This window comes from Gekko japonicus, unplaced genomic scaffold (assembly GCF_001447785.1).
Source record: "Gekko japonicus isolate JY-2015 unplaced genomic scaffold, Gekko_japonicus_V1.1 scaffold1489, whole genome shotgun sequence".
Taxonomy (NCBI): domain Eukaryota; kingdom Metazoa; phylum Chordata; class Lepidosauria; order Squamata; family Gekkonidae; genus Gekko; species Gekko japonicus.
Window position 1 is genome coordinate 261,259 of NW_015163135.1, and position 13,276 is coordinate 274,534.

Consider the following 13,276-nt stretch of genomic DNA (forward strand, 5'->3'; position numbering starts at 1 on the left):
AAGAAATCTTATCTTAAACATTTTTGTTTGTTTCTGCTGTTCAAGCACTTTTGTGTCCTGTTTCTTGCTCCTCCTAGTACTGCTTTCCCAAGGCAGGACACATCCATACCTCAGGAATTATCTTGCAAATTGTTCCCTCTAAGCTGAGTTAGTGTGAGCCAGCTCACAGTTTTTTAACCTCCGGCTCACACTTTTTTGTCTTAGCTCAGGAAGGAGGGCTCCAGAGCAAACTAATTTATACAGTAGCCAGATTGCTCGCTCACAACTTTAATGCCAGTGGCTCACAAAGTAGAATTTTTGCTCACAAGACTCCACAGCTTAGAGGGAACATTGCTTGCAATTACTGGGTAATTGTTATATGCCGAATGATCTGTATACAAAAAGATGGCAGAAAATGTCAGACAGGACCTGGCTAAACAAAGTGTAGAGCCTGCCTTTGTGTCATGCTAGCGCTAGTACAAGAGAAGCAGTTTTTCCTGTCCCTGATCCAGCATTAGTAGTTGGCTGACTAGTAGGAACCAAATGGAGTTGGGAGAAGACAAATCTTTGCTGTGGGAGAGAGAAAAGCCACTACCTAAATGCAGCTTCCTGTAAACCCATGGAATTCCAAACAGATGGGAAACCAGCTGTGTTGTCAGGCAGGGCATCAGGAAAGGGAAGAGAGAGTCTCTTCCTATCTGTACCAGCCCTGCCCCCACTTCAGTGGTCCGGCAGCAGCAAGTGGCTCCATCCTCATCACTCAGCTGTGCAATACTTGGTAGACAGAGGAAGGGGCATATATGGCCCTTTCTGCACTCTCCTTTTAATCCATGTTCACTGCACTGTCCTCGAAGCAGTTCTGCACTAAAATCGAGTTCAACCTTCTTTTTATTCCAGGTTTTTCCCCCATTCTGCATTCAGCCCGGTTTCACCCTGTTGTTGCCCCGGGTTAGTTGGATGCTGTTTTGCTGTGGACTTAAATTGCCTCGACTCAAACACTAATAAGAAAACGTGGCGTGGCAGGCAAATGCAGAAAAGACCTCAGAAATTAGAAAACGTGGAGTGGCAGGCAAATGCAGAAAAGACCTCAGAAAGAAAACATGCATTTAGTAATGGATGTAACAAAGGAAGATGGTTTCCTGGAAGAAATATTATACACCCCTACTCAGTACAGGCCTCTAAGGAATGAATGAGAAGGCTTTGCACTAGTGTAGGGTTGCCAGCCTCCAGGTGGGGCCTGGGGATCCCCCGCTTTTACAACTGATCTCCAGCTGACAGAGATCAGCTCCCCTGGAGAAAATGGCTGCTTTGAAGGGGGGGCTCTATGGCATTGTATCATGCTGAGGCCCCTCCCCTCCCCAAACCCCGCCCTCTCCTGGATCCACCCTCAAAGTCTCCAGGTATTTTCCAACCCAGACCTGGCAACCCTACACTAGTGTGATGGGGGACATCCACATTCCACCTATCCATGTCTGAAATTGTAAGGTGGGAGGCCTTTTTTAAAAAGAGTTCTCAGGTATGGGGAACAAAAACCCTACCTACTTCTCACATTTTCCATTGCTACATTCTGGTGATTTCAGAATTTCTTTGCGGTCCATGGATTTTGTGCCCCAGCATCTATTTTGGCCTTTCTTATGTAAATATACTAGAGCTGGAGTGGAATGGGTTAGTTAGAGGTACCTAGGCCCCGGTCACACGGGAGGCTTTGATCTGCAAGAGGGACGGATTGGGGGCGCATCAAGCGGGTGTGATCACACCGCAACATCTGGGAAGCGGTGCGCACCCGTCCCCGATCTGTCTCTTCCGGCCGAAGATGCGGATCAAAAAAAACCCCTAGAAAACACTAGTACTTAACTGTTTTATGTGTTGGCTTATGCCTACCTGTGAACCGCCCTGAGCCTGCGTTGCGGGGAGGGAGGGCTATAAATTGAAATTATAAATAAAATAACTTACCAGAAAATCCACTGCAGGGACAGCCGTCTGATCACTGGCGTGCCCGTCTCTCCCGCAGCATGCGAGGTCCTGCCGAACTGCGCATGCACACAAATGCGCAGTGGGCTTGCCTTGCTCTCCGGTCCGAGGCTTCCTCCTGGCATCTGATCATGCTGGGGAGGACCTGCGCGGCGGCTGGGGGGATCTGTCTGATCCCGCCGCCGCGCTTCTCTTTTGATGAGGCTCAAAAAAGCCGCACTTTAACTGTGCCTTTTTCCCCAGTGTGACCGAGTCCTAGATAAGCTAGTGAATTGTACTAATTGATATTTGATGGGTAAATGAATGGTTGAAAATGAGTACAAGTTAACAGAGATTATTGGCTGTCATTCATTGGCCCTTTCTGCGCTCTCCTTTTAATCCTCCAAGCAATTCTGCGATTAAATTCAATCCAACCTTCTTTTTAATCCAGGTTCCCCCCCCCCCCCGTTCTCCACTAAAATTGAATTCAACTTTCTTTTTTTTGCATCGAAACTCAGATTGTTAACAGTACCAGAAGTATTAGTTTTTCATAGTTAATGATACTTTTGTTACCGAAGTCCTTTATTGCAGTCAGTTATTCAATATAATACATATTTACAGTGAGCTTGTATTAATTTATACAAATTAACGTTGAGGACAGCTGTTTCTGATGAACTAAGAAATAATTCTGTTTTTTCCCATCAGGAGCACATATTGATGCGGAATCAAAATTTGGTAGGACTTAAACTCCCTGACCTCAGTGAAACTGCGGAACAGGAAAGAGGTGAAACATAATAAAAATCTATGGAAAATATATTTATAGATATTGTCTGTTCTACTAATGAAAACTCTTTTAAGGGACGCTTTATGCTAAAAAACCCCATAAGGGCTATTTCATAGGTGACGTTTTCATGTATGAGCATTGGTTAGCATCGCCAAATCTGGGTTTGGATATCCCTGGAGATCTGGGGGTAGAGTATGGGGAGAGGCAGGGTCTGGAGAGGGAGGGACCTCAGCAGAGTATAATGCCATAGATTCCACCCTCCAAAGCAGCCATTTTCTCCAGGGGAACTGATCTCTGTACTAGAGATAAGTTATAATTCTGGGAGATCTCCAGACCCCACCTGGAGGTTGGCAGCCCTAGCAGCCTCAGTACACTGTTATTCACACATGTGTACTGTGTAATAAATGGCTGAAATGGCCCCCTCTCAGGGAAAGACTCCTCTCAGCTAAGTTCTTATTGTCCTATTTCTTTACTGAATACAGAGTTCAAAATTTGGTCTTCTGTAATAACAAACAAAGGTTTTGATCAGAATGGCATATGTCATCTAATGTCAAAAGAATTCTTAATGCCATGCATAAGGCTAATAATACCCTGGAAGAAACAATGTTGATACTTCTTGATGCTGAGAAAACTTTTGATAGGATAACATGGGCCCCGGTCACACGGGAGGTTTTTCCCCACAAGAGGGACGGATCGGGGGCGCATCAAATGGGCGCGATCACACCACAACATCTGGGAAGCAGAGCTCACACGTCCCCAATCCATCCTTTTCGGGCAAAACCGTGTATTAAAAAAAAACCTAGAAAAGAGTACTACCTACCTGAAGCTCCGCAGCAAGGGCGGCCGTGGGATCGCCAGCACGCCCGTCTTCTGCAGCATTCGAGGCTCCTGGCCAAACTGCGCATGCGCACACATGTGCAGCCGGCTGCCTCGCTCTCCGTTCCATGGCTGATTGTGCCGGGGAGCAACTGCGCGGCGGCTCAAGGAATCTGTCTGATCCTGCTGCCGCGCGTCTATTTTGCTGCAGCTCAGAAAAGCCGCGCTTTGGCCGTGCTTTTCCCCCCTCTGTAACCGGGGTCATGGTTATCTATTTGAGGTCCTGGAAGTTTTTATCTTAGGGCTACTTTCAAAAGATGGATCTCACTTATTAATGGTGAAATTTCAGATAACTTTTCTCTCTATGCATGTCCACTATCTCCACTTCTCTTTGCCTTAACAGTAGAACTTCTGGCAATAGCCATTAGGAATGTTTAAAAAGGAGTTGCATTTGGGAAGCAAGTGTTTATATGCAGATGATATTGCTCTTACTTTAACTAGACCAATGGAAACCGTAACTGAAATCATTTTGTCTACATTATTTATAGTCTCCCTTTCTCACTGGGACTCAAAGCTCATGACATAGAGTGAGTCAATACAAGCAACAGGATAAGACATTCAATAAATAATGAAATAGGATTTGGGTTGTAGAACTTCTGAAGAAATGTACATGCACGCGAAAGCTTATACCCAGAATAAAACTTTGCTGGTATTAAAAGTGCCGCTGGACTCAAATTTTGTTCAGTTTTGCATAGTTCACAGAAAGCCAGGAGAGGGGGAGCCTTCCTGACCTCCTTAGGCAGGCCATTCCACAAGGTGGGGGCCACATGCAGAGAAGCACGTGTATGGGCAGTTGTTGATCCTAATTACATTTTCACTGAGGTTTTATTTTAATCAAATATGCACATAGGCAGGAACGCACAGGAACGGATTTCGTCTGGCTCCCGAGTTGGCCACGCCCAGCAGGAACATATTAGCATAATAGGCCACACCCAACAGCAGGAACTCATTAGGATTGGCTACGTTAGGGGTGTGTGGCCTAACATGCAAAGGTGTTCCTGTTACAAAAAAAGCCCAGGGTTTTGACAACAAACAGGGTAAACAGAATAAGAAGCAAAAGGCGGGTGTGGCTGGATGACCACACTTCTGGTAACATGGGGGTGTGGCCTAATATGCTAATGAGTGGTGCTATCAGGGGTGTGGCCTAAGATGCTAATGAGTTTCTGCTGTTGGATGTGATCTATTATACTAATGCGTTCCTGCTGGACTTTTTCTACAAAAAGAGCCCTGCACATAGGTAATAGATATCTGTAAAGTGCCTAATATATAGACACCATAAATACAGTATGGCATCATATTCTTTTTGAAGTCACTAAAACTAAATTTCCATTTTATTAATCACAAGGTAATGGAATGCTTGGTGACTGTGACCTGGCCATTGAATTTTACCATCAAGCATAAATATATGATTGGAATTTTCAGATTTGTTTTGTTCACCACTGGTTTCTTATGCAGCTGGGAAAGGCTTCTTCTCTTCACCTCCCCCTCCATGTTGGAATAGTACGGAACATTTAGCAATGTGTTTAACATATTTAACTGCTTAGTGGTCATCAGTGCAGTATTGTTTCCTAAAAGTCTTAATAACAAAAACATTGTAAAATCTTCAGGGTCTTCACCATCCTTTTTTGAGGAAGACGAGGAGGAGGAGGATGAGGAGGGTGCAGAGAATAGCTGTGATGTCATGCCCAATATTCCTGATGCACTCTTACGAAAACTCCGTGTGCATACATCTCTTCCGGAAAGGTGATATCCCTTTATAATAATACTTGTACTGATACCTGAAAATGTATGATGATTCTGTTCCATTAAATGGAGATGACAAAGTGCTTCTGATCTCATGACTGCATCAACATATAGAAAAAAATTGTCCTTTTTTCATAACTGGAACGTATATAGTTCTAGCTATAGTTATCTGTCCACTGTTGCTTAATGTGTTTTTAAATTTTGGGCTGTTAAGAAAACATCTTTAAGAGGAAAAAAAGTCAACTGAATCTGAACATAAATGACCTTGCATCCTGACAGTACATTTGGTGAAGTCTCTGTGGCCGAATTAAGGAAGTTATATTTCCTGTTCACTTTATTATGGTTTTGTGTGGAGTTGTAACAATAGTTGAAGTATTTCAGACTTGCCTACTTTTCTAGAAGCTTGTTAACTTTCACAGCAATACAGGAAATGAAAGAGCTTTTGTAATGTTTACATAGCGCAGTGCTGAAACAATAAATTAACATTAAACAAATAGTACTACAGGTCTTGGGAGGCTAATCATCTATATACTAATAGCAAAGCCAGCCAAACTGAAGATATATAAATCGGGTGGTTAGAGCTGTGAACAGGCAAGACAGATATTCTACAAACCTGAACAATACCCCAGGTTTGCAGAAAAAATTAGTGCCTGTAGCTTTAACCAGTGGAGTACTTCAGTGGCTGTTGCTAGGTAACCACAGCATTCCAAGGCTTATTTTCTGTGAGTAAAAGGCATGGGAGGGGTTAGGGCCTTTGAGGAAAGATGCATCAGGGTCAGGCCTGACAGCAATAACTGGGTAACTTGATACCACCTGATCTGCGTGACACATCTAGGCCTGGCTGCTTGCTTATCTTCAACAGCAGCCACCCGATCAAAGCCAGTGTGATATAGCAGGTTAGAGCTTCTGAGAAGGGGTCTGGGAGATCTTGGTTCGAATCCCCATCTTGCTGTGGAAGCTCACTGGGTGTTTTGGGGCCAGTCAAATACTTTCAGCCTAACCTGAAAATGTTGGTGAATGCCTATCACTTGCCTCCTTGACCCATGCCCACCCTGGCTGGTCAAGGCTTGCGTGGATGGTGTCTGGGCCCCACTGGAAGAGATTATCAACTTGTCCCTTTTGTTGGAGACTTTCATAGTGGGATTGAAGGAGGCTGTGGTATGCCGGCACTTACAAACACTGTCACTGGACCCCACAGTCCTAGCCAACTACCGCCCAGTTTTGAACTTGCCATTCCTGGGCAAGGTAGTTGAGAGGGTGGTGGCTGAGCAGCTTTGGGCTTTCCTGGATGAGACATCCATCCTGGACCCATTCCAGTCTGGTTTCTGCCCTGGCCACAGGACGGAGATGGCACTGGTCGCCCGCACAGATGACCTTCGGAGACACTTGGATTGGGGTAGGTCAGCACTGCTGTTGCTTCTTGACCTAACAGTAGTGTTTGGTAGTGTTTGACATGGTCTACTGACCCACCACCTTGCCGACGTAGGAATAAGGGGGGACTTACAATTGTTTTCCTCCTTTCTCCATGGTCGGGGACAGAGGGTGGTGCTTGGTGAGACAGTCTCCCTGTGGTACCCACTGGACTGTAGAGTGCCACAGCGGGTGATCCTCTCACCAATGTTGTTCAACATCTACATGTGCCACCTTGCCCAGTTGGTATGGAGGTTTGGACTGGGTTGTCACCAGTATGCTGAGAACACTCAGCTCTATCTGTTGATGGATGGCCGCTCGGAGTCTGCCCCAGATAATCTCGACAAGGCTTTGGAGGCTGTAGCTGGGTGGTTACAGCAGAGCTGGCTGAAACTTAATTCAACAAAGACAGAGGTCCTGTGCCTGAGTTGGGGGAAGGCTCAGGAATCAAGCTTCTGACCCTGGACAGGTCACCTTTGGTGCTGGCACCAAGGGTGAGAAGCCTAAGTGTGATCCTGGATGCAGCAGTGTCTATGGAGGCCCAGGTCACCACTGTTGCCAGGTCTGCCTTGTATGTTTGGCAGATCAGGCAACTGGTTCCTTGCCTCTCCTCCTGGGACTTAGCTACAGTGAACCATGCAATGGTCACTTCCAGGTTAGATTACTGTAACTCACTTTACGTGGGGTTACCCTTGAATCTGATCCGAAATCTCCAGCTAGTCCAAAATGCAGCGATATGCCTGCTGACTGCGATGTCTGTGTGGGCATGCATTGAGCAGGTGCTATGCCAATTGCCCTGGTTACCAATTGAGTACTGGATCCTTTTCAGGGTAATGGTATTAATCTTTAAAGCCCTATGCGGCCTGGCACCGACATATCTAAGGGACCATCTCTCCCCATGTGTCCCTCGGAGAGCCTTGTGCTCTGCTGACCAACATCTGCTGGTTGTCTACAGCCCAAAGGATGTCTGCTTAGCTTCGACCAGGGCCAGGGCTTTTTTTGCCCTGCCCCCCACCTGGTGGAACATTCTCCTGCTTGCCTTCCAGTGGCCACTGAGGGTATTTGTTTCTTAAAACTACAGGTACTGTTTCTATCGTTTTGGAGGGAATTAACCCCCCAAATATTGGGTTGTTTGTTTGTTTTCCAGGTCTTTTTTCTGCAAATTTGGGGCTTTTTTCAAGTTTGTAGAAAGATCTTTCTTGTCTCTCCATGGCCCCAATCTCCAAATTTAAGTATCTACAGACATGGACATGTTGAGAATTAGATATATTGACAAGCAAAATAGAACATTTATTGTATGTGGTTTGTATATATTTTTAGTCAAAGGTAATTTCGTAGAAAAAGAGGTGCAGAAGCTCATTAGCATAACTAATTAGCATAACTTATTTACATATGCCACACCCCCTGACATCACCAGAAATGTGTCAGAAGGCAACACTCACTGCTCAGGCTCAACTGGACTGTTTTGGATTGCTATCTATGGGGGGGAAGCACACAGATCTGCCCTCAGAGGGGAGGGAGAGCTTGTACGTGAATAAACCTTGGTCTTAAAGGTGCCACTGGACTCTTTTGGTTTGCTAGCTATTGGGGGGGAACGGGCAGATCTGCCCTCATTAAAGGGGCCACTGGACTCTTTTGCATTGCTAGCTATGGGGATGACACACAGATCTGCCCTCACAGAGGAGGGAGAGCTTGTACCTGAATCAGCCTTGGTCTTAAAGGTGCTACTGGACTCTTTTGGATTGCTAGCTATGGTGGGGGGGGGACGGGAGATCTGCCCTCAGAGAGGAGGGAGAGCTTGTACCTGAATAAACTTTGGTCTTAAAGATGCCACTGGACTCTTTTGGATGGCCAGCAAGTGCAGGAAAGTGCGTGGCTGCTTGTGGGTTGGGGAGGGCAGCGCGGAGGACACCCATGGCCTCAAGTAGGTAGGGGGCCAGGGCAGTGCCAGGGCAGAGGTGCAGGAGGAGGCCGAGGAGGCGCAGGAGGCCGGGGCGGAGCTCCTAGCAGGCCTTGCGGGAGGCCTTGCAGAGGCGCCGCACCAGGGCCGGCATAAGGACGGGTAGAGCGTGGGCAGGCTGGGTGCCACGACCCAGGCAGTGACAGAGCAGCTCAAGGGCCAGCTCGTGGCAGTGCTCTGCCGGGTCAGCCAGCAGGCCGGGAAAGGTGAGGGGGGGCTGCTGGGAGCAGGGGGCAGGGCTTGTTGCATGTGTCTGCCCCCTGGGCTCCTTACTGCCGGAGCTTCACTCTTGTGCACTCCTGCAGGAAATGAGCCCTGTTTTTAGTATACTCTTTAGGCTAAAAACACTTCAGAGCAATGCATATGTGTGCATGTGCAGAACAGTTGAAGCGCAATTTATAACCATTTTAAGCAGTCAGGTTAAAACAAATAGCTGGGTGTTGTTCAAGAATGCTGCTCATGCTCTTGAACAAATTGCATTGAAAACTCAGGCGCATTTGCTGCATCCCTGGGTTAGATACACATTGAGTATGTTGAATCTTGCTGACCTTCAGAGGCTGCCAGGTTTTGTTTCTGTAATTGTGTTTCTCTTTTTGTTGCAGCTGTCCTCCACTCACTGAGAAAGAGGTTGAGGTGAGTCTATCTAAGTGTTGTTACAATGTGTCCCTCACTTACTCTGAGGAGCTCAGATCAACATACATGAGTCTCCCTTCCCTAGTTTCATCCTTGCAACAACCCTTGCAGTGTAACTGGCTCAGTTATGTTGTGAGCTGGGGATTTGATCCCAGGTCTCCATAACCTTATCAGTCTAACCACTACACCAGACTAGCTAACTTAAAGGACCTTGCAGCAGGAAGTGGTCATCAAGCTTCCTGTGTCGGAGAAAGCAAGCTAATGGTATATGGGTAAGTTTTCTCCATTTCCAGGAAATGTTAAACTCTTTGAAGGAAATATATTTGGCATATCTTTATATGCTTTCATTTACAGGTAATAGGCTGTATCAGGGAAACCCAGAGACACCGAAGGAAGCCGTGACATGCTCTGACATTCAGTTTACCTAACTGGACCTTCTGTCAGAATGCTAACAAAAAAGGGTCAAAGCTAGACTCAAAAGCTGTGTCTCTGGGCAGCAAAAACTGTCCGAGTGAAAGATACTGTCTTGCCCTTTTTGTATAATATCCTCTAATATAAACATGCCAATAGCTTTTTACCATGTAAAACCAACATAGTGAAATTGGTTCCCAGTACCTTATTCAACAAAGAGGTACATAACCAGTCTGAATAAAGAACTGAATTTTGCACACGTCTGCTCCGTGCAGTCAGTTTTGGGCCATATCAAATTATCCAGTTTTGCTATTGAGAGGCAGAGGATGCCCTAGCATTGTTTCTGGTAAAAAAAACTTTGTTCTTGCACAAATTCCTCTTAAGAATGGTGTAACAGAACAGTCTTCTAGTGCTAGGCTGTATCAACCTCTCTACCCATCACAACTTTCAGTTCAGGGGAGAAGAGCAGAATGGAGAGAGAGAGAGGCAGAGAAGTTTATAGCTGTTTAGATTGATTCTGAAGTGCAAAGCAGTCCAAAACTGATGGAGAGGTCAGGTGGCTGGACAAGTAGTTCAAAAGGAGAAAAGCAGAGACACATATCATGTGCCAGACAGGAGCTCAACTGATTTATGCAGTAGCCAAATTGCTGGCTCACAACTTTAAAGCCAGTAACTCACAAAGCAGAATTTTTGCTCACAGGACTCCACAGCTTAGAGGGAACATTGGTTCCCAGTACCTTATTCAACAAAGAGGTACATAACCAGTCTGAATAAAGAACTGAATTTTGCACACGTCTGCTCCGTGCAGTAAGTTTTGGGCCATATCAAATTATCCAGTTTTGCTATTGAGAGGCAGAGGATGCCCTAGCATTGTTTCTGGTAAAAAAAACTTTTTTCTTGCACAAATTACTCTTAAGAATGATGTAACAGAACAGTCTCCTAGTGCTAGGGTGTGGTGGGAAGGCTTCTGTACCAACCTCTCCACCCATCACAACTTTCAGTGGTTGCCTAGCGGAGGGTAGTGTGCAATAGATGTGTGTCGACGAGTGATCAATAAAGTTAAACACAGATATTAAGAAGCCTGAATAACTTGCTGAAGTTACCGTGTGGACCTATGGATGGCAGCCCAGCTTGCAGGGGATGAATTATATCTCCTTTTTTGTTATTTTTCACTCACACAGACACTTATTTTAACAACACAATAATGAGCTTATTGTCTCTTCCGTGGAAGATAAAACAGCTGTTTTTGGTTGACAAGCCAAATAACAGTTGTCACGGTTAAACTGGGCTGTAGTTCTCCTTAAGAATTTTTACCATGCCACATCCATGGCCAGGGTTACAGAACTAACAGGATGTTTCTCCTGATGATAGCAGTACTGGAAGCATGGATCTTATCTGTTTAGTCCCTGCACTTCCCCAATCTGGTCACCCCTTGACTCAGACCCTGAAGATAAGGTTAGCTGGTGTCTCAAGATTCTCCCTTTATTCTCTTACCCATCCGTAACCTACTGCCTCCATAAGATAGACTAACCTGCCTAACACAAGATATGTAGTGCTATCCCTGTCCTATCCTTACCTCTCTGAGCCCTAACTGATGACTTGGTTCTTCCTCTTTTAACCCCCCCCCCAAGATGATCCATAGCCTCTCATTTGCTGTAAGCTCTAGGAATTTACATACACCCCAGGGGATCAGGGATTGGCTGTGACACCTGGAAGGTAGAACTGGAAGATGTCTTTCACATGAAGATCATAGAGTTGGAAAGGGCCATACAGACCATCTAGTCCAACCCCCTGCCCAATGCAGGACCAAGATATATGATATGGGTTTCCAAAAGCTTACTTTGGGGCAGAGCTCCTCTATTCATTGGCAATGATTGGTGAAGGCATCACCTCAGAGAGTGACATGAGCAAAAACAAAAGCCAGACACAACGCTTGAGTACCTCAAGGGAGACAGTATCCTCATAGTTGGAGTACATGATCTGAGGGGCAACACTTATTTTGAGGAACAGATTTTGCAGATTTGTATTCTTTATTCAGCCTGGAGTAAGGAATTCCGGACTAGGAGTTGACCTTGTCAAATAGTCTGCATGATCATTTTAAAATGCTGGTTTTTATCACATAGTCAGAATACATCTACCCTGAGGATGTTTCTGTATGATTATGTCTACTTTCCAATTGGAGCCCGCACCCATACCGAAATACCCCAATGCAGGAAAGCAATCTTCCTTCCACAGCTCCTTGATTTTTGCCTAGAAAGCTGCTTTGATTTTAATACTGGCCAAAATGAATAAACACTTGTGCTGATTTCACACTAGAGCTGCATCGCTGTTGCGCCGCCGTTTGCCCCAGTTCTATTGGTCAATTTCACACCTGAAGCTGCGTGGCTGATTTTGACCCGCGGCTTCACCTGATTTCCCCCGCAGTTTCGTGAACCTGTTTTTTGAGGATCAATGAAACTGCAGAGGAAATCGGGCGAAGTCGCAGGTCAAAATCAGCCGCGTGGCTTCGGGTGTGAAATTGACCAATAGAACTGGGGCAAACGGCAGCACAACAGTGAGGCAGCTCTAGTGCGAAATCAGCCTTGACGTACTAAGATGATCTACACGCCAGTAAAAAAATATATATTTATGACAAAGTAGAGCAGTGCCATTATGAGTTTGGAAGGAATACTGAGACTCAGATAGGATGAAGTCAGAAAAGAGGTTTATTCAGGTGAATTATATAATGTCAGGGCAGGAGAATTAAGCAGATCTAAGCCATAAAAAATACCAAGTTCCTATTATTATCCAGTGCCTTCTAAGGAGCAAATTATCATACTTGGTCAGGGGAAAGGGGAGAAGAACAGAATGGAGAGAGAGAGGCAGAGAAGTTTATAGCTGTTTAGATTGATTCTGAAGTGCAAAGCAGTCCAAAACTGATGGAGAGGTCAGGTGGCTGGACAAGTAGTTCAAAAGGAGAAAAGCAGAGACACATATCATGTGCCAGACAGGAGCTCTGCAGCACACAAAACGCTAGTGGTTTTGAAGGCAGCAAAAATGCCTCGGGGAAAGATTCTGTCCCCAGTCATAGGCCAGAAGGGATGGTGGCTTGGAAAGTGAAGGGGCTGTCAGATGGGGGCCAAATGTGTGTGTGTCTAAGGGAGAAGATGTGATTTATGAGCCCCCCCCCAAAAAAAAGTAAAATTGTGGTGTCTTTAGAAGGGGAGAGGGGTTGTATCTTTCATATATTTTTATGCTACTTGTATGTCTGTGGCTTGTTTTTGTTTTTATATTGAAAATTTATTATTTTATTAGTCGCCTTAAGCAAGACTCAGGAAAGATTTTAAAAAATCTCCTAAGTCAATAAAGTAAATCAATAAATTGTAGAGCTTGGTGAGCAGGTTCAAACCTAGGTAAAGGTAGCTGGTCTAAATATGAGCCAGAGATCCTGTGTAAGGTAACTGGGCATGGTAATAGCAACAGTGCCTGTTGTGGCAAAAGGATTGCCGATGAGAGGCTGGGCTTTTGCAGAACTTCTCTGCCTTCTCTGA

The 13,276-nt window shown here is 45.4% G+C and overlaps 1 protein-coding gene across 1 annotated transcript in view; it reads left to right on the plus strand.

Annotated features, from left to right (window-relative positions):
• Positions 1-13,276, plus strand: part of MRVI1 (murine retrovirus integration site 1 homolog) — a 116,111-nt gene that overhangs the window by 75,604 nt on the left and 27,231 nt on the right. The window contains exons 10-12 of the mRNA XM_015406962.1: positions 2,635-2,713; positions 5,197-5,332; positions 9,305-9,335. Of these exons, the coding sequence (XP_015262448.1) occupies positions 2,635-2,713; positions 5,197-5,332; positions 9,305-9,335 (246 nt within the window). The remainder of the gene's footprint in view (positions 1-2,634; positions 2,714-5,196; positions 5,333-9,304; positions 9,336-13,276) is intronic.